Genomic DNA, 23,406 nt, shown 5'->3' with positions numbered 1-23,406 from the left:
AGCAGGAAGGACACTTGCTTTCTCCATCTGCCAATGAAAACCCAATATAAAGACTAGAAACTGGAATAACCATTTGAAATATCTTTAATCAGTTTATTCTTTTCAGTGTTTATTTACACCCTTAGTAGTTCTCATTTCATTGCTATGTAAATACATTCATGCAGTACCTGGAGTACTTTATTCTGATCCAATGTTAAGGTCACCATACAGAAGACATTGCTTTAATATGCTTGCAACACAGAACTATCTACACAGTAAACGCCAGGGCTATTTGGCTCTGCAGTCTGAATCTGCATATTGATTACAAGACCTATTCCATCTTGGAAAATGAAGATGTAGTAGCATATCTGTGCAGCATTTACTTTCAATGAAGGGACAAAGTAAGCATGAGCAATAGCTTTAATACAGACACTAAAAATGTACCCAAATAGTTACCAGCTATTATATCTCCATAAACAGAAGCAGGATTGCTGTATGTGCATTACTTATGAACACAGCAGTGTAGTGTTCACCTCATGTTCATACCTTGCTCAGGTGTATGGGTATAATGCATGAGCCCTACACATAGTTTAATTCAGTCATCTGCACACAAACTTGTGTTCTTTCATATTTTTTTTTTTAGTGTTAAAAATAAAGTTAAAACTCATGTTGCTTTTAGGTCTCAAAAAAAAAAAAAAGTAAAATATAGTAAATAACTTTATAAAATGAATATTCATGCTCAAATGCTATAATTTCATCTTTTTTACCAAGGCATTTGCAGTAGCGTGCACTGCTGCCCTGCAGAGCCTATTCACTGAGTGTTCAGATGGTTTAGTAAGTGATGGTCACATCTGCAGTGAGCTCAGACTGCACAAAACAGCACAAGTTGAAAGTAATGATTACTGTGGAAATAATGATTTGTCTATAATACTTGGGTTTCCGCAAAGCACTAACTGAAATGGATGATATTCAGTAAGATGACAGCTGTTCCCCAAGTGAGTGTGTTTTATTTATTATCATATGACATAGCAACTTGGCTTTGTATTTAACATAGGTGTTTGTAAAGTTCTTCCAATAGATGAAGCTCTGAACCAGTCACAGTGGGTGCATCACTCAAAAATTAGGATATTTTTTGTGTCTTGCACCAGCATCAAATTGTATATTTGTTTATTAGGTTGCTGCTTATATTATAGAATAGTAGATTACCTATGTTATTAGTTTAACATTTCCTCTTTTGTATCGATTACCATTGTACTTTCAAGACAGATTAAGTATTGTAAGGACTGGGCATTTCATTTGGCACATGGAGCAGCTGCTTAGAAGCCCTCACAGGGAAATCTGGATAACTGGTATCTTTGCAATCCACTTATGCATTGTATGTGGTTTGGTCTGCTTGGTACAGCTTATTGGGAACCTGAATTTGAAGCTTTATTTCTGATCTAGTGCTAATAGAACAGCATGATCACCGCACAAAGTGTGGGTGTATATAGAGAGGGAAGGGGTTAGGCAACACAAAAGCAAATGCAACCATGTAATAATATATGTGGTGTTAAAAAAAAAGGAATCTGATATCCCTATGCATTTAAGATATATAAATGTGGTGTTGAAAAAAAAAAAAGGAATTAGATATCCGTGTGCCTTTAAGATATATAAATGTGGTGTTAAAAAAAAAAAAAAGGGAATCGGATATCCCTGTGCATTTAAGATATATAAATGCAGTCAAGTTTCTCATAGAGTAAACTACAATTTTTAGTTTCAATTGAAGACTCGTATATAAGTCTAAGCAAAGCAAGTTCTTTATAACATGTCTGGGGGGAAACGCAAATGTCAAAAGATTATACTTTTGAAATCAATGCAAGTGGAATTTCTGATTGCAGATCATGACTTAGAAAAAAAAACAAATAAAGTGCAGTAATTTACCAAACCTAAATAAGCAATGTTTGCTTTTAGAGGGAAAAAAAGGGGGAAAAAAAACAATTATCACTTTCCACATTTTATTTACATTGCAGGACTAGCTGGAAACTTAAAACATCACATTTTCAGTTTACCTGTTTCCCCTCCATAGTCTGTGGCACTAAAACTTGAATGCAACATTTGGGAAAGTTTGTAATTGAAGGTTTGTTGTATGTTATATGTATTAAGCTTCAACTGCTTTACAGAAATCAATCCTATTATTCATAAATACAGCAAGATCAAGCCTTACTACAATGACATTACTAACAAATGGCTTAAAAAAAACTGTACCCATCAAATTATCTACTTTAAAATGTAAACTTCATATTCCTTCCCAAGCAATAGCAATACAATCTGTTTACATTTTTAGTTCTTTATGAAACATAAAATTACTCAAAAGCAAACTAACTTCCATGCCTTTATGTTGTGAAACCTTTATACGACAGACATACAAAAAAAAAAAAAAAAAAGGCATTTTGTGTAAAGAAACACAAGGGTGTTTAACAGCCTTCCACTTTGTCCTGTGCCTGAATATACAGGTGTGTGAAACAGATGATTAATATCAACACAATTATGACTGAGATACGCTGTTCTTGCTATCCTCTGATTGAAGTTCCTGCAACACTGAGTGAACCAAATGACACTACACAATATGATTTTCTCTCTTTTGAAAAAAGTATGACTGATAAACCAAGAAAGCCCCCTTGTGGTTGCAAAAAAGAACACACCAGGCAAGTGTGCCTTTTCAGCATAGGATCAATATTATTTTAAGTAACTTGGTTTTGTGGAATCACTTCTATATTAAAACAATGTCATGTTTCACTAACCAATTAAATTAAAATACAAAATCAAGTTTACTAGCTAAAAAGAAAAAAAATAAATAACAACAAATTGATATTTAAATACAAGATGACACATCCAGAGTTGTAGGTGAGTGAAACATGCTAAAAAACCCTTTGACTGTGTAGGAGCAGGCATTCTGACATAATAAATGCTTATGTTTGAATGTTTACTGTATATTTTGTGTTCCTTAAAAGGAATTGATGTACTCGTCAGTTTATTACCTCCAGTCCATGTTTACACCTAGATAATGTATATCTACATGTAACAAATGTAATGACTGTACTGCTTAAGCCAATATGAGCACAGACGCTTGCTCCCAAAAGCTACTTCTTGCCAATTATCTAGATACAGCACTGTGTTGATCTCTCCCTAGGCAAAGACCAGCCTTGAGAACCTGCTACTACAGTAAACACATTTAGGTGATTAAAAAAAAAGTGTGTTTGCGTGTGTGCATAGTCTGTGAATGATACACAATGGACTGGAAGTAACCAATTTAGGTTAATGCATCATTTTGGAGCTTTCATGAATAAATTGTTCTGAAGTATATTTAAAATAAAGATAGTGAAGAGCAGAAAATGTAAGCAATAAGATTGTTGTAAGAACAATCCCATGTTCAACAGGCCTCTATTTATAATTGGCTACATCTCAAAGTATAATAAAGTAAACAGAGGGACTTTATTTTTCAGTTAATATCAGAACATGAACTGCTGCTCTTTAGAAATGCCCATGTGTAAATACTCTGTGAAAGACAATCCCTATTATAATATGAATTTGCAACCCCTTCACCCCTGACTCTATTTTTTTATACTTGTATCTGTGTCTTGGGGACACACTATAGTCAGGTTGCAATAAGAGTTGTAGACTTAGTAACAGATGTATAAAGAATCCATGATGAACAGCCATTCAATAAGTCTTCATAACTGGTGGACACGTTCTGACATAGAATGAGTCATGTGCAAATTGTGCCAAAAGAGGCTGGTCAGGGTTGAAAGGGTTAACCCTCTCAAAGTGGAAGAGGCATGCAACTTTAAACATTACAAGCCCCTATAAAATTTGTGTGTGTTGGGAGGGGGCTAAGGAAGAAGAATGGACATTTTCCTTTGTTAATTAATTATTGTAGGATTGTCCTTCTGGAGGTTGTGGAAGCTTCATATTTTCTTTGGCCATCATCAGGCGTCTAAGTTCCTGAAGAACAACTTTAATGCTATAAGAATTTTGCCACTTAGATAAAACAGGTATGCTTCGTGTATCCACCTATAAACACACAAAAAAAGAAAAAGGGAAAAATGTTAAGTAATTTGATTAATTACATAACAGATATAACACATAGAAATAAATATATTGTTTTCTTAATGTATACAATATATTAAAGGGATATAACACCCCAAAATGTTCCTTTATGATTTAGATAGAGCATACCATTTTAAACAAATTTCCAAATTACTTCTATTATCTAATTTGTGTAGTTCTGTTTCCTTTGTTGAAAAGCATACCTAGCTAGGCTGAGAAGCTGGGAGCTAGCTGCACATGTATGCCTTGTTATTGGCTTACCAATGTGTGCATTGCTGTTACTTCAACAAAGTATAACAAGAGAACAAAGCAAATTGATAATCACAGTAAATCTGAAAGTGGTTTAAAATGTTATGATCCATATGAATTTATGAAAGAAAAATGTTTGGTTTAATGTCTGTGGTGCATTGCATACTGTAATGCTACATCCCCTACCAGTACTAATAAACAGAAGATGAATGGAACTTTTCAGGCCATTATAAGATTCTATTATGAGATCCCTCTCTTGGAGTGGAGTGACTTGTTTATATAAAGGTGGATTTAAGACAAGTTTTGGGAATGCAGAATAGGGCAAAATGAGAAACAAAACTGTATTTCCTAAAGTATTTCAAACTTCGCTGTCATGTATTTCCTATAAGATACTCCATTTTTCCAGGCATCTGATTTGTTCCTGACCAGCATATTACTAATGTGTAAAAGAGATCAAATATAACTGCAAATAAATAAAAAGCTATAACAAAATGAATGGAAAAAATAGAGGTGCTCCCAACATCTGATACTAATTTCATGTGTCAGTTGAACCAACATCTTTATGACACGTCTTCTTTGATAGAACAGCTGTTTTGTAGATTATAAACAACCTAGGAGGAGGTATTCTGAGAAGCAAGCACCAACATTAAAATGGCAGTAAACACCTCGCAATTACAAGATTTATATGCAGAATTACAATTAATTGGCACAATGTAACACTTTGTTTACTGTTATTGTCTTTCAAGTCAAACCCCACTCACCACTTGCATCATTTAGAGAAGCAAATACAGACTTGTTACTATAGCAAGGCTGGCCACTGTCATTATGTTAGCAAAATAACTATTGTGCTACAGTTCTGAGGTCAATTAGGGACAGATATCTGGCAAGGTTAGGCTTTTGAAATCTGCAGTGTGCATTTCCAATTGTTAGAATTAAAAAAGAAAGAAAAAAAAAAAAAAAAAAAAAAGGACACAGGTAAAGCAGGCCTAATACATAATGAAAGCATATTGCAAAAAACAAATTATGCTTACCTGATCATTTAAATTTCCATCTGTGGGAGGAGAGTCCTCTGCTTCATTCATTACTAGTGGGAATTAATAACCTGGCCACCAGGAGGAGCCAAAGGCTTAAATACCACCCCCACTCCCGTCATCCCCCAGTCATTCTGCCAAGGGAACAAGGAACAGTAGCAGAAATATCAGGGAATAAATGGTGCCAGAAGATTAAGAATACATTTAGGTCCACCCACCAGAGAAACAGGTGGATGCAGTGGACTCTCCTCCCACATATGGAAATTAAATTATCAGGTAAGCATAATTTATGTTTTCCATCTTAATGGGGAGGAGAGTCCACTGCTTCATTCATTACTTGTGGGAACAAATACCCAATGCTCTAGAGGACATTGAATGAAAAAAAATGGGAGGGTAAAAGGAGACAGACCCTAAACTGAGGGCACCACAGCCTGCAGAACCTTTCTCCCAAAAGTTGCTTCCACCGAAGCAAAAACGTCAAATTTATAAAATTTTGCAAAAGTATGTAAGGAAGACCAAGTGGCCGCATTACAAATCTAAGGCCCAAGAAGAGGCCACAGCTCTAGTCCAGTGAACCGTAATCCTCTGAGGAGACTTGTGTTCCGCTGTCTCATATGTCAGAGGGATCATATTCCTCAACCAAAAAGATATAAGTGGCAGAAGCCCCCTGAATACACAACAAATAAGGACAAAGTCTGCCTGAACTCCTTCGTGGCCTGAAAATAAAACTTCAACGCCCGAACCACGTCCAGATTATGAAGTAACCTATCCTTCAAAGAAGAAGGTAAGGACACAAAAAAGGAACTACTATTTCCTGATTGATATTACAACTAGACACCACCTTGGGAAGAAATCCTAATCCAGTGCAAAGAAAAGCTTTATCTGCATGAAAAACTAAGTAGGGAGGCTCACATTGCAAGGCCGCTAACTCAGAGACTTTGAGCGCCGATGCAATAGCCAGTAATAGGACTTTCCATGAAAGAACCTTAATGTCAAGTGCATGCATAGGCTCAAACGGAGCCCTCTGCAAGACCTTAAGAACCAAGTTTAAGCTCCAAGGAGGAGCCAGATTCCTGAAGACAGGCCTGATCCTAACCAGAGCCTGAACAGAAGAGAGGACTAAATGTCATGAAGCTCCACAAGCTTCTTATGCAACAGTAGAGATGATGCAGAGATCTGTCCCTTTAGGGAACTTGTGGCAAGACCCTTATTCAGACCATCCTGGAGAAAGGCCAAAATCCTGGATACCCTGACCTTATGCCAGGGATATCCTCGTTCCTCACACCAGGACAAGTAGGTCCTCCACACCTTGTGGTAGATCCGTCGAGTGACCGGTTTCCTGGTCTGAACAAGTGTGTCAATCACTTTTTTAGAAAATCCTCTCTTGGCTAAGACTAGCTGTTCATTCTCCATGCAGTCAGCCTCAGAGAATCGAGATTTTCATGTAGAAAGTGACCATGAACCAGCAAATTCCTGCAACAAGGTAACTTACACGGCGGAGATAACGACATCGCCACCAGATCCGCAAACCACATCCTCCATGGCCACGACGGAGCAATCGGAATAGCCGAAGCTTGCTCCTGCTTGATGTGGGCCACTACCCAAGGTAGAAGAGGTAACAGTGAAAATATGTAAATTAGGTTGAAGTCCCAGAGTACCGTTAAGGCATCTATCAGTTACGCCTGGGGATACCTGAATCGCGACCAGATTGTGAGTCTCCGCCCATTCCAGGCTCCGAGAAACTTCCCTATGGCTAGGGAGCTTCTCGTCCCCCTCTGATGGTTTATGTAAGCCACCGAGGTAATGTTGTCCGACTGGAATCTGATGAATCAGGACGACCCCAGAAGGGGCCAAGCCCTCAGAGCGTTGAATATCGCTCAAATTTCCATAATATGTATAGGTAGAGTCCACTCTTCTTGAGTTAATCTGCCCTGTGCCTTTTTGGCACCCCAAACAGCTCCCCATCCTGATAGACTTGCATCTGTGGTCACAATCTCCCAGGATGGTCTCAAAAAGGATGTCCCAAGACAACTGCCCCGGTCGGGTCCACCAAGATAGGGACTCCCTCACCGGTCTGTTTAGAGATATCTGATGGGACAGATCTGAAATTATCGCCGTCCCATTGTCTCAACATGCACAGCTGAAGCGGTCTGAGATGGAACCTGGCGAATGGAATCACATCTATGCTGGATACCATGAGCCCGATCACCTCCATACACCTGGTCACAGATGTCCTGGAGGATGTCTGAAGAGCTAGACAGTTGGACGCAAGTTTGCAACGTCTCTGATCTGTCAAAAATATCTTCATTGCTGAAGAATCTATTATCGTACCCAGGAATTCTCCCCTGTTGCTGGGGACCAATGAACTCTTTCCTTAGTTTATCTTCCACCCGTGGGACCGAAGGAGAAGAGCTCTCGAGTGATTCTCTGCAAGACTGTAGTACGGAGCCTGGACCAGGATATCGGCCAGATAAAGTATAAAGCACTTGATAAGTGCCACAAATGCCTGCTGGACCTTTATTAGCTGTCCAGAAAGCTATCCTCATGCGCCCTAGATGGTTATAGATGCCGAACAGGGCTTTTTAAGTCGTGAAACATTTTATGTTTTTACACACCTGATGAAGCAGTCACTACGACCGGGAAACATGTTGTGTGTTACTTGCACATTTTAATTAAAGTCTATATTATTTTTGGACATTTGTTTCACAACTTAATAATCACTTTCTGGAATCCGCTATAGCTAACGGTGTTTAGCTTCCACCCGCTGTTTAAAACCTTTTCTCAGCGCATTGAGGAGAATTCCTTACTTAATCTAACAGAACCTGAAGTATTTGTCCTACGGGTGTCTTCTACATAACCTATGAGAGCACTGCTTCGATTGGGTTACTGCACAACAACATCGAGAGGATAGCTTTCTGGACAGCTAATAAAAGGTCCAGCAGGCATTTGTGGCACTTATCAAGTAATTTATACTTTGTAAGTATAATTTGTATTGTGTGTATTGAGACCAAGTAACACTGATTGTGCACTATTGTGGCGCCCTCTTCTGTTCTACCTCTATACTACACTTGCATCGCCACCAAGTTTGTGGAAGAAGTTTGCAGCCTCCGGTCTCTCGCATTCCTTTTTGTTCGTTTGTGATACATATGAAGGAGTTTTTTTGGTACACGTCTTTTTGGGATTTTTCATGGACATTGGTACTCACAAGTATATTGAATTACATGATTTTTGTATATTTGTTTTGATAATATGTTATGTTATTGACTGTATATGGTAGCTTTAAGAGCAGACTTTTACAATTAACACATTTAAACGTATATTTACTGCTGTTCACTGTCCACTTACTAGAGAACAGTTGTATGTTTTTGCACTCACTTGCATTTTTTTGCAATATACACTCATTATTTGTGTTGACATTAGCATATCTCACAGCAACACACTGTTTATCATTTGTTTAGTAGACATATATTCACATGCAATATGCGCATCTAACATCTACTAGTATTTTTGTATCGTCCAGATAAGGTGCCACTGCAATTCCTCTGACTCTCGCTACTACGAGAAGAGCTCCCAGAACCTTTGTGAAGACTCTTGGGGCAGTCGCCAGACCAAAACGGAAGGGCCACAAACTGGAAGTGCTGGTCCAGACAGGCGAATCTTAGAAACCCCAAAGTGATCCTTGTGGATTGGAATGTGAAGGTAAGTGTCCTTCAAGTCTATAGTCATGAATTGCCCCTTTGAACCAGGGGCAAATTTGACCTGATCGTCTCCCTCTTGAATGATGGAACTGACAAAAATTTGTTTAGGGCCGATAGGTCCAGAATTGGACGAAACGTACCCTCCTCCTTTGGGGCCACGAAAAAGGTTTGAATAATACCCCAGACCTCTTTCTGCCAGAGGGACTGGGATGATTACCCCAAGAGACGAGAGATCCCTCACAGACCCCAGGAAGGCATCTCTCTTTTCTGGTCTCGAAGATATGTTTGACAGGAGGAATCTGCCTCTGGGCGGATAAGACTTGAAACCTTTTCTGTGACCCTGGGATACGACCTCCAGAACCCAAGGGTCTATAACGTCTCTTCTCCAGGCCTCCGCAAAAAGAAATAGTCTGCCCTCTACATGATCCGAGGACGGACCGGGGGCCTCCCCTTCATGCCAACTTTGATTAGGCGGGCTTCTTGTTCTGCTTGGACTTTTTCCAAGCGTTAGCTGCCTTCCAAGATCCCTTGGATTGCTCCGACTTTGCGGCAGGCTGCTGGCGCTGAGACTTGTCTGGACGAAAAGTAGATCCCTTAGGTTTAGCCTTCTTATCCTGAGGCAAGAAGGCACCCTTGCCACCCGTGACTGTAGATATGATAGAATCCAGGCCCGGGCCAAAAAACACCTTCCCCTTGAATGGGAGGGAAAGCAAACAAGACTTAGAAATCATGTCAGCAGACCACAACTTTAGCCACAAGCCCTGCGGGCTAAAACAGAAAAAACGGACGTCTTCGCATTCAGGCGAATAATCTGCATGTTAGCATCACAAATGAACGAATGTGCCACTCAAGGCCCTGTTTCGTTCTAGAATTTAATCGAGAGACTTCTCCACCTCGACCATTGCTGATAGAGCGTCATACCAGTAGGTAGCCACATCATCTTCCGCAACATGGACTTCATCTTTTTATCCATGGGTTCCTTGAAAGAGGAGCTATCCTCAAGCGGAATAGTCATTCTCTTAGCGAGCGTGGAGATAGCACCATCCACCTTAGAGACGGTTCCCCACAGTTCAAGCTGCGCGTCTGGAACGGGGAAAAGTTTTTTAAAAGAAGAGGGGGAAAAGGGCGAACCAAGTTTCTCCCAATCATTCTTAATGTTAACCATCTTGACTGGGTTCCTCCAGGAGTTTCGGTTCCGGAACCTCCAACGTAGCAGGCACCTCTTCAGCAGAAAGCGCAAATGCTCCATCTTAAATGTAAAATCTGGCTCCTCCGCACACGGAGACCTAGACGTAGCGGATTCCAACCCAGAAGCGACATCCTCTGATAAGTCGGAGTTGTCCTCCTCAGCGGATAATCTGTCAGAGACATCCAGTGGAGTTGAAGACCCCTGGGATGGATAGCCAGTGCTGTACCTTCTGCCTGCGCTTAGTAGGATGAGGCATCGCATTAATGGCCGAAGAAACCGCCGTCTGTAATTGATCGGAGATGTATGGAGGCCAAAGGGCCCCTCCCGCAGCAGGATTAGTAGTGTCCTGGGGAACTGCTTTTGTAATCGGAGATAATTGCAGGTAAGGCACCTTGTGGGGCGGAGAACCCTCAGAGGTAGACGGCTCAGTCGTACTAAATACTTTATTCTTTTTGGAAATAGCAATATTGTCAAAGCATGTGGAACAGAGTTGCGTCGGCGGTGCAACTGGAACCTCCTCACAATATACACAGTTAATGGTTTTAGATAAAGAGGGAGTATCCTCTAATATATCAGAGTCCTCCATAGCTTGCGCCTTTATTGCGGACTTAATCAAAAAATAAATAGCACCTTTATATCCCAATGGCCAGGCCACTCACCACCTCCTATAACCCGGACTACAAGAAACAGCTTTTGTCTCCTCCGAACGCAGGTTGAGAAAGAGGAAGTTGCAGAGGCCACACTCGGTCACATGGAGTGCTCGCCCCTGCACTCGAGAGAACACGCCAAAAAAGCCTGCCTCAATCTCTCGCTATGAACTGTGTTCCACACAGCCTCATCTCAAACAAATGCAGTAAAACACAATTTTTATGCATAATAAAATCCCCCCTGTTCAATAGCCCCCTTCCGAGGGTATTACCCTATATTTTATAAGATAAAAGGAGCCACACTGTGACCCTGTCTAATCAAATATATAGAAACGATCTTACCAGAATCAGAAGCCTCTTACCAGAATCAGAAGCCTGTATCTCAGGCATCTAAGCAGCTACAGACCCCCAAGACCCACCGTTGGAAAGGTAATCGCCTAACCTTTCCAACAGTGTAAGTCTTAGGGTTTTGAAATTTTAAAAAAAAATTTAAAAAAAAATAATTTTTAAAAAGAAAAAAGAAAAATTTAAAAAACCTTAGCACCCAGGTGGGAAAGTGCTTAGCACTCAAAGGGTTAAAGGGTTGTGAAACCCAAAATTTCTCTTTCATGGTTCAAATAGAGCACGCAATTTTAAACAACTTTCTAAATTTACTTCTGTTATCAATTTGTCTTTGTTCTCTTAGTATCTTTGGTTGAAAAGTAGGGATGAACACTTAAGGGACAGTATACACTCATTTTCATATAACTGCATGTAATAGACACTACTATAAAGAATAAGATGCACAGATACTGATATAAAACTCCAGTATAAAATGGTTTAAAAACGTGCTTAGAAGCTTTCAGTTTAGCTCTGTTGAAAAGGCAGTTGGAAAGCCCACTGCAAGTTGGAAATAAGACACTCCCTCCTCCCCCTTCTTTTGCATATGAAAAGACCCTTTACACAAACAGGAGCATGCTAGAGAAGGTAGCTGACGGTATTCAAATAAAACTTTGGGGCTTGTTTTATTTGAAATTTCAAATCAGAGCAATGTTATTTAAAAATAAGCAAAATTATAAAAAAAAAATTAAAAAACAAACTTTATGGGCTTTATAAATAGATCTACAAAACATTTATGCAAAGAAAAAAAATTAGTGTACAATGGCCCTTTAAGAGCCTGCCCTTTTCTGGAGCACTATATGACAGTAGTTTCGCAAGAATATCCATTTGCAAGAGCACTAGATGGCAGCACTATTTCCTGCCATGTAGTGCTCCAAACACCTAGAATGCTTGGCATGTTTACACAATTAGAATGTTGTCACATTAAAAGACAGTTACAATATTATATAGCTTTCTCTTACCACTCCATTTGAATTATTTATTCCATTCATATTCATTTTTGTTACAAATCTAACTGTTGGAGGGGCTTCTGGATATTTAGGTCCACATTCTATTTTCAAGCTGTAAATTCTATTTTCAAAGTTTGTCTGCAAGAGAAAAAAAAAAGTTTTGTTTTCATTATGAAGTAGCCAGGTGGTAACAGATTTGGGCACGGCAGCACCCATAACTAGAGGAAGGCGGGGAATAACCTCAATAACATACTTATAAAACTGCATATATAGATTAACAGTTCTTTAAAAGCGCGGATATGAATAAAGAATGTATTGAGCTATACTATAGGAACCACTTGTCTTAATACAATTTTTACTCCCCTTTTTCTGCTGGAGTATATAAAATAGTTTACAAATAGCTCCTTAATCTTTATTTTACCAAGTGAAATAGCTGTTTTGCCTGTTGTATCAACCACCTACACACAGAGTTGCCACTCTGAAGGAAAAGAAAATATGGCCCAAACTTATAAGCATAAATAATGATACAGGATAAATCATGAACAAAGTTGCTAGGGCAGATTTTAAATGGTCATTAGTTTATAATTAGATTCCAATACAGTTTGAAGAAGTCGGACTATGGTAGCAGTTAATTCTATATTTAATATTTATTTTCAACTTTAATCTGAATCTTAAAAAATAACAGCCATGTCAGTAAAATACTGGCTGGGTGGCAACGCCTATGCAAAAAATGTCAATAATGCAGTGTTATAGAAGAGCTATGTAAACAAAAAGCAAAACCACAAATAAAGTATTTATTTACAAGTTATGAACACTTAGGGAATATTATTTTAATGCAATAATAAAAAACAAATGATAAGGTAGTCTACCTACACCTCAGCTATTTACTTCTTTCAGGTAACCAAAGGTTACCAATTTGTTTAATTTGAAAGCTCTAATAAATAATGAGTATTTCTGTTAACACTGACCCGGGGTGGCCCAATTATCATTCCTGTCCACCTAGTGAGAGTCATATCTTCGTCGTCTTCAAGGCCCCAGCTGACTGTGCCATCTCCTACACCTTTCTGCCCTTCTTCAAGTTCTTCCAATAATCGAAAATTACGAGGAACCTTAATTCCTGGTAAAAACAGAAAGAAAGAAAATCAAAAATCAAGCAAATGAACAAAAACTATTTATAGGACACTGTATTTTAACTTATATATTGACATAAGTCTGAAATGTTATACTATAAAGATTTCCAAGGAATTAAAAAAAAAAAAAAAACATTAAAAATTGAAACATGGGAGCCAACATAAATGCAAGATTTAAACTGATTCATATAACTTTGGAAAGAATATACCTACCTAGTTATTGTCAAACAGAAGCAGCAACAGTATATTAAATATGGAGGATTAGGACATTGAGTGCGATTTTGCTTGTATTGCATTCCTTGCCTTCACATCTACCTCCAGTTTTCCCAACTTTACAGAAACAGTAAACTTTCAAACTTGAACTTCAGTTTCTAATGCATCTCTGGCTGCTCCACGACGTAACAAAAAAATTCAACTCTCCAACGTCTTGATTAGTATAAAGAGTAAAACACCAGCACTTACAAATTTCTAACAAAAAGCTTGCATCTGTAAATTATAGCCAAATTAGTTCTGAACTATGTCAGTTCATGGGGACAAGCTTTTTGTAGTAAGTAGAAAGTACAGGAGACAACCATGCCTTTCGCCAGCTTGTCGCCAGCGGGCCCACACGGCTATTTACTAAGAGGTGGAAACGTTACCTCAAAGCAAAATAGAGTTCTGATCAGCTCAGTGCAGCTAACGCTTCAAACAAATAAAGGAACTTTCAGCATGAAGTATTTTATACTTCATGACTGAAAGTCCCCTTTATTTGTTATAATGGTAAATCCTAGCGATTCACAAACGTTAGGATTTACCATCACTTTAAGTCTTGTTTAACATCAAAGCTGATGTTAAATTGACAAAACCTTGCATCTTAAAAGATAAGGGCAACAAATAGTTTTTCTTATTTTTCAAGAAATGAACATTTAAATTCATTGATTTTTGAGGCATAGGTTGCCTACATCCAAACTACACCACTGAATAAAAATTGTCTGGAACCATAATTAACTTTTTTTCCCCATTCATGGGACTTCATTGTAATATTTTAAGTTAATGATAATGCTTTGAAAACTTGGAATTGCAGACTTTTCTGTAATAAGTTTGAGTCTAAGGATATCAACTATAGACTATAAGCTCTCCGGAGCAGGGTCCTCTTCCTCATGTGCTAGATTTGTTTAGTCTTGTTATGTTTTGTATTGTATCACAAATCTTTGTCATTGTATACCCCTATCATTGTACCCAGCACTACGGAATTTGGTGGCGCTATACAAATAAATGATAATAATAATAATAATAATAATAATAATAATAATAATAATAATAATAATAATTATAATTAATAATATGTGCCCAAAATAAAGTAGGGAAAACATTGTAGTCCTTTATAAGGTTGGAAATGAATACAGAGATGAAGAAAACAACAAAACAGACACATGTAACTGAATGTGCTTTGCAATATGCTAGTGTTTGCAAGAAATGTTATCACAGACGTTAGGGTAACTTTTCTTGTGCTCACAACCCACAAAGCATACACAAGTATGCCGTGTGCACATGCTAAATGCCACTAGTCTCAATGTTACTGGGCTGGTAAGGCAGCAAATACCACTGACATGGCTATTGTTGCCATTGCAATACATGATAAAATGCTATAAGATAAAGTACTCTTAGTCAACAGTTTTACTCACAGTAGCTGCTTCTTTCTTGGAACTGAATCATAGTTACAGGGTCTTATATCTTATATTTTTTATACATTTCTATATTTGCAATATAGGGTTGCTCAGCATTGCAGTCTGGATTGCAAAGTCAGATTGATTTAGGGGCAAACTGGCCAAGGTTTAGAGGTTCCTCAGTATGTGAGAAAGACAAAAAAAAGATGCAACAAATACATTCTAGCAAAATGCAGGAGAATAATTAAAGGGACAGTCTACAATAGATTTTTTTTTTTTTTTTTTTAAGATACATAATCCCTTTATTACCCATTCCCCAGTTTTGCATAACCAACAAAGTTAAATTAATACAGGGCTCGACAAACCCAGGAGCCTGGGAGCCACTGGCTCCTAGAATTTTACCCCTGGCTCCTAACTTTTTGGGGTATTCTCCATATATCTGTATACAAATCCAACTATCTGGCTCCTAAAAATATGCCTGGCTCCTTAATATTCTTACTGGCTCCTAATTTTTGAACATATTCGTAAAGCACTGAATTAATATACCTTTTACCTCTGATTACCTTGTATCTAAGCATCTTCCAACAGCCCCCTAATCACATGAATTTTTATTTATTATCTATTGACTTGAATTTAGTACTGTGTTGTGCTAAATCTTAAAGGGATACTAATAGCTACCCTATTTTTTTTTCTTTCATGATTCAGATAGAATATGCAATTTTAAGCAACTTTCTAATTTACTCCTATTATCAATTTGTATTAATTATCTTGCTATCTTTATTTGAAAAAAGCAGGAATGTAAACAACGAAAAATAGGAATAAATTAGAAAGTTGCTTAAAATTGCATGTTCTATCTGAATGATTAAAGAAAAAAAATTGGGTTTAGTACCCCTATAAATAACTCCCCGGGCGTGAACAAGTTATCTATATGGCCCACATGAGCCAGCAGTCTCTTGTTGTAAAAAGCTAATAAAAAAAGCATGTGATAAGAGGCTGTCTTTAGTGGCTTAGAAACGGGCAGACATTTGGAGGTTTAAATGTTATAAAGTATATTAATATAACAGCGTTGGTTGTGCAAAGCTGGGGAAACAGAATTTATGTTTACCTGATAAATTACTTTCTCCAACGGTGTGTCCGGTCCACGGCGTCATCCTTAATTGTGGGATATTCTCTTCCCCAACAGGAAATGGCAAAGAGCCCAGCAAAGCTGGTCACATGATCCCTCCTAGGCTCCGCCTACCCCAGTCATTCGACCGACGTTAAGGAGGAATATTTGCATAGGAGAAACCATATGTTACCGTGGTGACTGTAGTTAAAGAAAATAAATTATCAGACCTGATTAAAAAAACCAGGGCGGGCCGTGGACCGGACACACCGTTGGAGAAAGTAATTTATCAGGTAAACATAAATTCTGTTTTCTCCAACATAGGTGTGTCCGGTCCACGGCGTCATCCTTACTTGTGGGAACCAATACCAAAGCTTTAGGACACGGATGAAGGGAGGGAGCAAATCAGGTCACCTAAATGGAAGGCACCACGGCTTGCAAAACCTTTCTCCCAAAAAATAGCCTCAGAAGAAGCAAAAGTATCAAATTTGTAAAATTTAGAAAAAGTGTGCAGTGAAGACCAAGTCGCTGCCTTACATATCTGATCAACAGAAGCCTCGTTCTTGAAGGCCCATGTGGAAGCCACAGCCCTAGTGGAGTGAGCTGCGATTCTTTCAGGAGGCTGCCGTCCGGCAGTCTCATAAGCCAATCGGATAATGCTTTTAATCCAGAAGGAGAGAGAGGTAGAAGTTGCTTTTTTGACCTCTCCGTTTACCAGAATAAACAACAAACAAAGACGAAGTTTGTCTGAAATCCTTAGCAGCTGCTAAGTAAAATTTGAGAGCACGAACTACATCCAAGTTGTGCAACAAACGTTCCTTCTTTGAAACTAGATTAGGACACAAAGAAGGCACAACTATCTCCTGGTTAATGGTTTTGTTAGAAACAACTTTTGGAAGAAAACCAGGTTTAGTACGCAAAACCACCTTATCTGCATGGAACACCAGATAAGGAGAAGAACACTGCAGAGCAGATAATTCTGAAACTCTTCTAGCAGAAGAAATTGCAACCAAAAACAAAACTTTCCAAGATAATAACTTAATATCAACGGAATGTAAGGGTTCAAACGGAACCCCCTGAAGAACTGAAAGAACTAGGTTGAGACTCCAAGGAGGAATCAAAATTTTGTAAACAGGCTTGATTCTAACCAGAGCCTGAACAAAGGCTAGAACATCTGGCACAGCTGCCAGCTTTTTGTGAAGTAACACAGACAAGGCAGAAATCTGTCCCATCAAGGAACTTGCAGATAATCCTTTTTCCAATCCTTCTCGAAGGAAGGATAGACTCTTAGGAATCTTAACCTTGTCCCAAGGGAATCCTGCAGATTCACACCAACAGATATACCAAATTATGTGGTAATTTTTCTGGTTACAGGCTTTCAGGCCTGAACAAGAGTATTAATAACAGAATCTGAGAACCCTCGCTTTGATAAGATCAAGCGTTCAATCTCCAAGCAGTCAGCTGGAGTGGGTCGAACGGACCTAGAACAAGAAGGTCTCGTCTCAAAGGTAGCTTCCATGGTGGAGCCGATGACATATTCACCAGATCTGCATACCAAGTCCTGCGTGGCCACGCAGGAGCTATCAAAATCACCGACGCCCTCTCCTGATTGATCCTGGCTACCAGCCTGGGGATGAGAGGAAACGGCGGGAACACATAAGCTAGTTTGAAGGTCCAAGGTGCTACTAGTGCATCCACTAGAGCCGCCTTGGGATCCCTGGATCTGTACCCGTAGTAAGGAACTCTAAAGTTCTGACGAGAGGCCATCAGATCCATGTCTGGAATGCCCCACGGTTGAGTGACTTGGGCAAAGATTTCCGGATGGAGTTCCCACTCCCCCGGATGCAATGTCTGACGACTCAGAAAATCCGCTTCCCAATTTTCCACTCCTGGGATGTGGATAGCAGACAGGTGGCAGGAGTGAGACTCCGCCCATAGAATGATTTTGGTCACTTCTTCCATCGCTAGGGAACTCCTTGTTCCCCCCTGATGGTTGATGTATGAACTTGGCCCTCGCTAGCTGAGGCCAAGCTTTGAGAGCATTGAATATCGCTCTCAGTTCCAGAATATTTATCGGTAGAAGAGATTCTACCCGAGACCAAAGACCCTGAGCTTTCAGGGATCCCCAGACCGCGCCCCAGCCCATCAGACTGGCGTCGGTCGTGACAATGACCCACTCTGGTCTGCGGAAGGTCATCCCTTGTGACAGGTTGTCCAGGGACAGCCACCAACGGAATGAGTCTCTGGTCCTCTGATTTACTTGTATCTTCGGAGACAAGTCTGAATAGTCCCCATTCCACTGACTGAGCATGAACAGTTGTAATGGTCTTAGATGAATGCGCACGAAAGGAACTATGTCCATTGCCGCTACCATCAAACCTATCACTTCCATGCACTGCGCTATGGAAGGAAGAGGAACGGAATGAAGTATCCGACAAGAGTCTAGAAGTTTTGTTTTTCTGGCTTCTGTCAGAAAAATCCTCATTTCTAAGGAGTCTATTATAGTTCCCAAGAAGGGAACCCTCGTTGACGGAGATAGAGAACTCTTTTCCACGTTCACTTTCCATCCGTGAGATCGGAGAAAGGCCAGGACAATGTCCGTGTGAGCCTTTACTTGAGGAAGGGACGACGCTCGAATCAGAATGTCGTCCAAGTAAGGTACTACAGCAATGCCCCTTGGTCTTAGCACCGCCAGAAGGGACCCTAGTACCTATGAGAAAATCCTAGGAGCAGTGGCTAATCCGAAAGAAAACGCCACGAACTGGAAATGCTTGTCCAGGAATGCAAACCTTAGGAACCGATGATGTTCCTTGTGGATAGGAATATGTAGATACGCATCCTTGAAATCCACCTTGGTCATGAATTGACCTTCCTGGATGGAAGGAAGAAGTGTTCGAATGGTTTCCATCTTGAACGATGGAACCTTGAGAAACTTGTTCAAGATCTTGAGATCTAAGATTGGTCTGAACGTTCCCTCTTTTTTGGGAACTATGAACAGATTGGAGTAGAACCCCATCCCTTGTTCTCCTAATGGAACAGGATGAATCACTCCCATTTTTAGCAGGTCTTCTACCCAATGTAAGAATGCCTGTCTTCTTATGTGGTCTGAAGACAACTGAGACCTGTGGAACCTCCCCCTTGGAGGAAGCCCCTTGAACTCCAGAGAATAACCTTGGGAGACTATTTCTAGCGCCCAAGGATCCAGAACATCTCTTGCCCAAGCCTGAGCGAAGAGAGAGAGTCTGCCCCCCACCAGATCCGGTCCCGGATCGGGGGCCCGCATTTCATGCTGTCTTGGTAGCAGTGGCAGGTTTCCTGGCCTGCTTCCTTTGTTCCAGCCTTGCATAGGTCTCCAGGCTGGATTGGCTTGAGAAGTATTACCTTCCTGCTTAGAGGACGTAGCCCTTGGGGCTGATCCGTTTCTGCGAAAGGGACGAAACTTAGGTTTATTTTTGGTCTTGAAAAGACCTATCCTGAGGAAGGGCGTGGCCCTTGCCCCCAGTGATATCAGAGATAATCTCTTTCAAGTCAGGGCCAAAGAGTGTTTTCCCCTTGAAAGGAATGTCAAGCAATTTGTTCTTGGAAGACGCATCCGCTGCCCAAGATTTTAACCAAAGCGCTCTGCGCCACAATAGCAAACCCAGAATTTTTTCGCCGCTAACCTAGCCAATTGCAAGGTGGCGTCTAGGGTGAAAGAATTAGCCAATTTAAGCGCACGAATTCTGTCCATAATCTCCTCATAAGAAGAAGAATTACTAATAATCGCCTTTCCTAGCTCATCAAACTAGAAACACGCGGCTGCAGTGACAGGGACAATGCATGCAATTGGTTGTAGAAGGGAACCTTGCTGAACAAACATCTTTTTTTAGCAGACCTTCTCATTTTTTATCCATAGGATCTTGGAAAGCACAACTATCTTCTATGGGTATAGTGGCGCGCTTGTGTAGAGTAGAAACCGCCCCCTCGACCTTGGGGACTGTCTGCCATCAGTCCTTTCTGGGGTCGACTATAGGAAAACAATTTTTTAAAAATGGGGGGAGGTACTAAAGGTATACCGGGCCTGTCCCATTCTTTACTAACAATGTACGCCACCCGCTTGGATATAGGAAAAGCTTCGGGGGGCCCCGGGGCCTCTAAGAACTTTTCCATTTTATATAGTGGTTCTGGAATGACCAGATAATCACAATCATCCAAATTGGATAACACCTCCTTAAGCAGAGCGCGGAGATGTTCCAACTTAAATTTAAAAGTAATCACATCAGGTTCAGCTTGTTGAGAAATGTTTCCTGAATCTGAAATTTCTCCCTCAGACAAAACCTCCCTGGCCCCCTCAGACTGGTGTAGGGGCCCTTCAGAAACCATATCATCAGCGTTCTCATGCTCTACAGAATTTACTAAAACAGAGCAGTCGCGCTTTCGCTGATAAGTGGGCATATTGGCTAAAATGTTTTTGATAGAATTATCCATTACAGCCGTTAAATGTTGCATAGTAAGGAGTATTGGCGCACTAGATGAACTAGGGGCCTCCTGTATGGGCAAGACTGGTGTAGACGAAGGAGGGGATGATGCAGTACCATGCTTACTCCCCTCACTTGAGGAATCATCTTGGGCATCATTTTTACTAAATTTTTTTTTTTTTTATGACATAAAATACATATAGTTAAATGAGAAGGAACCTTGGTTTCCCCACAGTCAGAACACAATCTATCTGGTAGTTCAGACATGTTAAACAGGCATAAACTTGATAACAAAGCACAAAAAACGTTTTAAAATAAAACCGTTACTGTCACTTTAAATTTTAAACTAAACACACTTTATTACTGCAATTGCGAAAAAGTATGAAGGAATTGTTCAAAATTCACCAAAATTTCACCACAGTGTCTTAAAGCCTTAAAAGTATTGCACACCAAATTTGGAAGCTTTAACCCTTAAAATAACGGAACCGGAGCCGTTTTTATATTTAACCCCTTTACAGTCCCTGGAATCTGCTTTGCTGAGACCCAACCAAGCCCAAAGGGGAATACGATACCAAATGATGCCTTCAGAAAGACTTTTCTATGTATCAGAGCTCCACACACATGCAGCTGCATGCCATGCTGTCCTCAAAAACAAGTGCGCCATACCGGCGCGAAAATGAGGCTCTGACTATGATTAGGGAAAGCCCCTAAAGAATAAGGTGTCTAAAACAGTGCCTGCCGATATAATCATATCAAAATACCCAGAATAAATGATTCCTCAAGGCTAAATATGTGTTAATAATGAATCGATTTAGCCCAGAAAAAGTCTACAGTCTTAATAAGCCCTTGTGAAGCCCTTATTTACTATCTTAATAAACATGGCTTACCGGATCCCATAGGGAAAATGACAGCTTCCAGCATTACATCGTCTTGTTAGAATGTGTCATACCTCAAGCAGTAAGAGACTGCACACTGTTCCCCCAACTGAAGTTAATTGCTCTCAACAGTCCTGTGTGGAACAGCCATGGATTTTAGTTACGGTGCTAAAATCATTTTCCTCATACAAACAGAAATCTTCATCTCTTTTCTGTTTCTGAGTAAATAGTACATACCAGCACTATTTTAAAATAACAAACTCTTGATTGAATAATAAAAACTACAGTTAAACACTAAAAAACTCTAAGCCATCTCCGTGGAGATGTTGCCTGTACAACGGCAAAGAGAATGACTGGGGTAGGCGGAGCCTAGGAGGGATCATGTGACCAGCTTTGCTGGGCTCTTTGCCATTTCCTGTTGGGGAAGAGAATATCCCACAAGTAAGGATGACGCCGTGGACCGGACACACCTATGTTGGAGAAATGGGTAGTAAATGCATTATCTATCTTTTCAAATAATAACGATTTTAGTGTAGACTGTTCCTTTAAACAATGGGAGCCCTACTCTCACTATAAATGGAATATATAGAATAAGAAAAAAACAGCTTTCTAGTCTTCTTACTAAAACCGGACCCACTTATAGCAACAATAAAAGGTGTAAAAAAAAATGCAGGACGTTTCAAACTTGCATTTTTTGTTTGGACCCCCTTATAGCAACAATAAAGGTTCAGTTTTGTTAAGAAGACTTGAGGAATGTTATTTTTCTTATTCTATATACTCTTCTGAAGAATGCAGGATGTTATTAGCTCCAATTCTAGCACTGTGATGGGATGTTTAACCAAAATAATAAAGCAGAATAACAATACAGCATGCAATGCAATTTGCTTTAAAGAAGGAAGGGACAAGACTATTTTTCAAGCAAGGATTTTACGTGCAATCTGCACTTCCCATGTATTTATGTCAGGGTGGAGGCACTGAAGAACTGCTGCACGTTCTGAATTGTTTAAGTTTTCTGTTGATCACAAGCTGTTGGGCACATGTCATCTGGGGTATATATTCAAAAGCGCTATTCCACAGGTTATGGAGAACTTCAGTCTCTGGCTAATAGAAATTACAGAGAAGCTGATTAGTTCACACGTTCTGTAAATTTCCTGATATTGATGGCATCAAGACTACCTCCTCTGGCATTCCTCAGTGTTTCTAAAGACAGTCATCAGACAACACGTTAAAAAAAAATAAACTTTCTTTTTTTTAAAAACCAATTTCATATCTGTTCCATTGTTTTACCTAAGGAATGGTCTTATTACTTTGATTTAATAATAATGATAATAAAATGTATAAATAGTCGTTTCTAAGGATCATGTAGGGCGCCAAATAGGCCCACTTTGATAAGTGCTATTATGTCCATTTATATTTCTGGATTTATGATGTTTATTATGTATTGGTGCAGTCTAGTGGTGGATTCTCAGTATGACAGGTTTTTCCTTTTTTTTTTTTTTTTTTTTTTATTTGAAGGTACATTCAGTAGAGCATGTTATTTAAACACTAGCAACCCTACAGCACACCAGGTGTTTAACCAGTAGGGACTAAACACAGTTAAAGTACAGCTTAGGAGCCATAAAGTACTGCTGGTTCCAAGTGGAAACTTCTGGTCACCCAATCAGCAGCTGTAGTCGCACAAAGAGTAATGCGACTTCTGCCTCCAATTGGGTCAGTGACCATGTCTGCAGCTCCCAAGCAGTACACTATGTGTTTAACCCCTGCAGGGTCACTTGTTTTAAAATTACCTGCTGTAATGAATTAGCATTTATACACATTTTAAACTACTGCAGTAAACTATAATTTCTTAAATGGTTAAGAACATACTTTTAATTTAGCAAAATTCAATGAACAGGAAAGAAGCTTTCAGAAAAATCTGGGAAGTCAAAAGCTGGTGGCTGATTCATTGAAGTTTGGCGGCAGCTTCCACAAAAGGAAAACAAAGTA

General features: G+C 39.6%; 1 protein-coding gene across 1 annotated transcript in view; it reads right to left on the bottom strand.

Moving 5' to 3' along the window:
- Positions 1–66: 66 nt before the first annotated feature.
- UBE2V2 (ubiquitin conjugating enzyme E2 V2) overlaps positions 67–23,406 on the bottom strand; it is a 47,427-nt gene continuing 24,087 nt past the window's right edge. The window contains exons 2-4 of the mRNA XM_053715030.1: positions 13,176–13,324; positions 12,220–12,345; positions 67–4,029 (exon numbers count right to left, since the gene is read on the bottom strand). Coding sequence (XP_053571005.1) covers positions 3,883–4,029; positions 12,220–12,345; positions 13,176–13,324 — 422 coding nt within the window. The 3' untranslated portion in view covers positions 67–3,882. The remainder of the gene's footprint in view (positions 4,030–12,219; positions 12,346–13,175; positions 13,325–23,406) is intronic.

Source organism: Bombina bombina, chromosome 5 (assembly GCF_027579735.1).
Source record: "Bombina bombina isolate aBomBom1 chromosome 5, aBomBom1.pri, whole genome shotgun sequence".
NCBI lineage: Eukaryota > Metazoa > Chordata > Amphibia > Anura > Bombinatoridae > Bombina > Bombina bombina.
The sequence above is the reverse complement of the archived record's forward strand: the minus strand, read 5'-3'. Positions and strand labels throughout refer to the sequence as shown.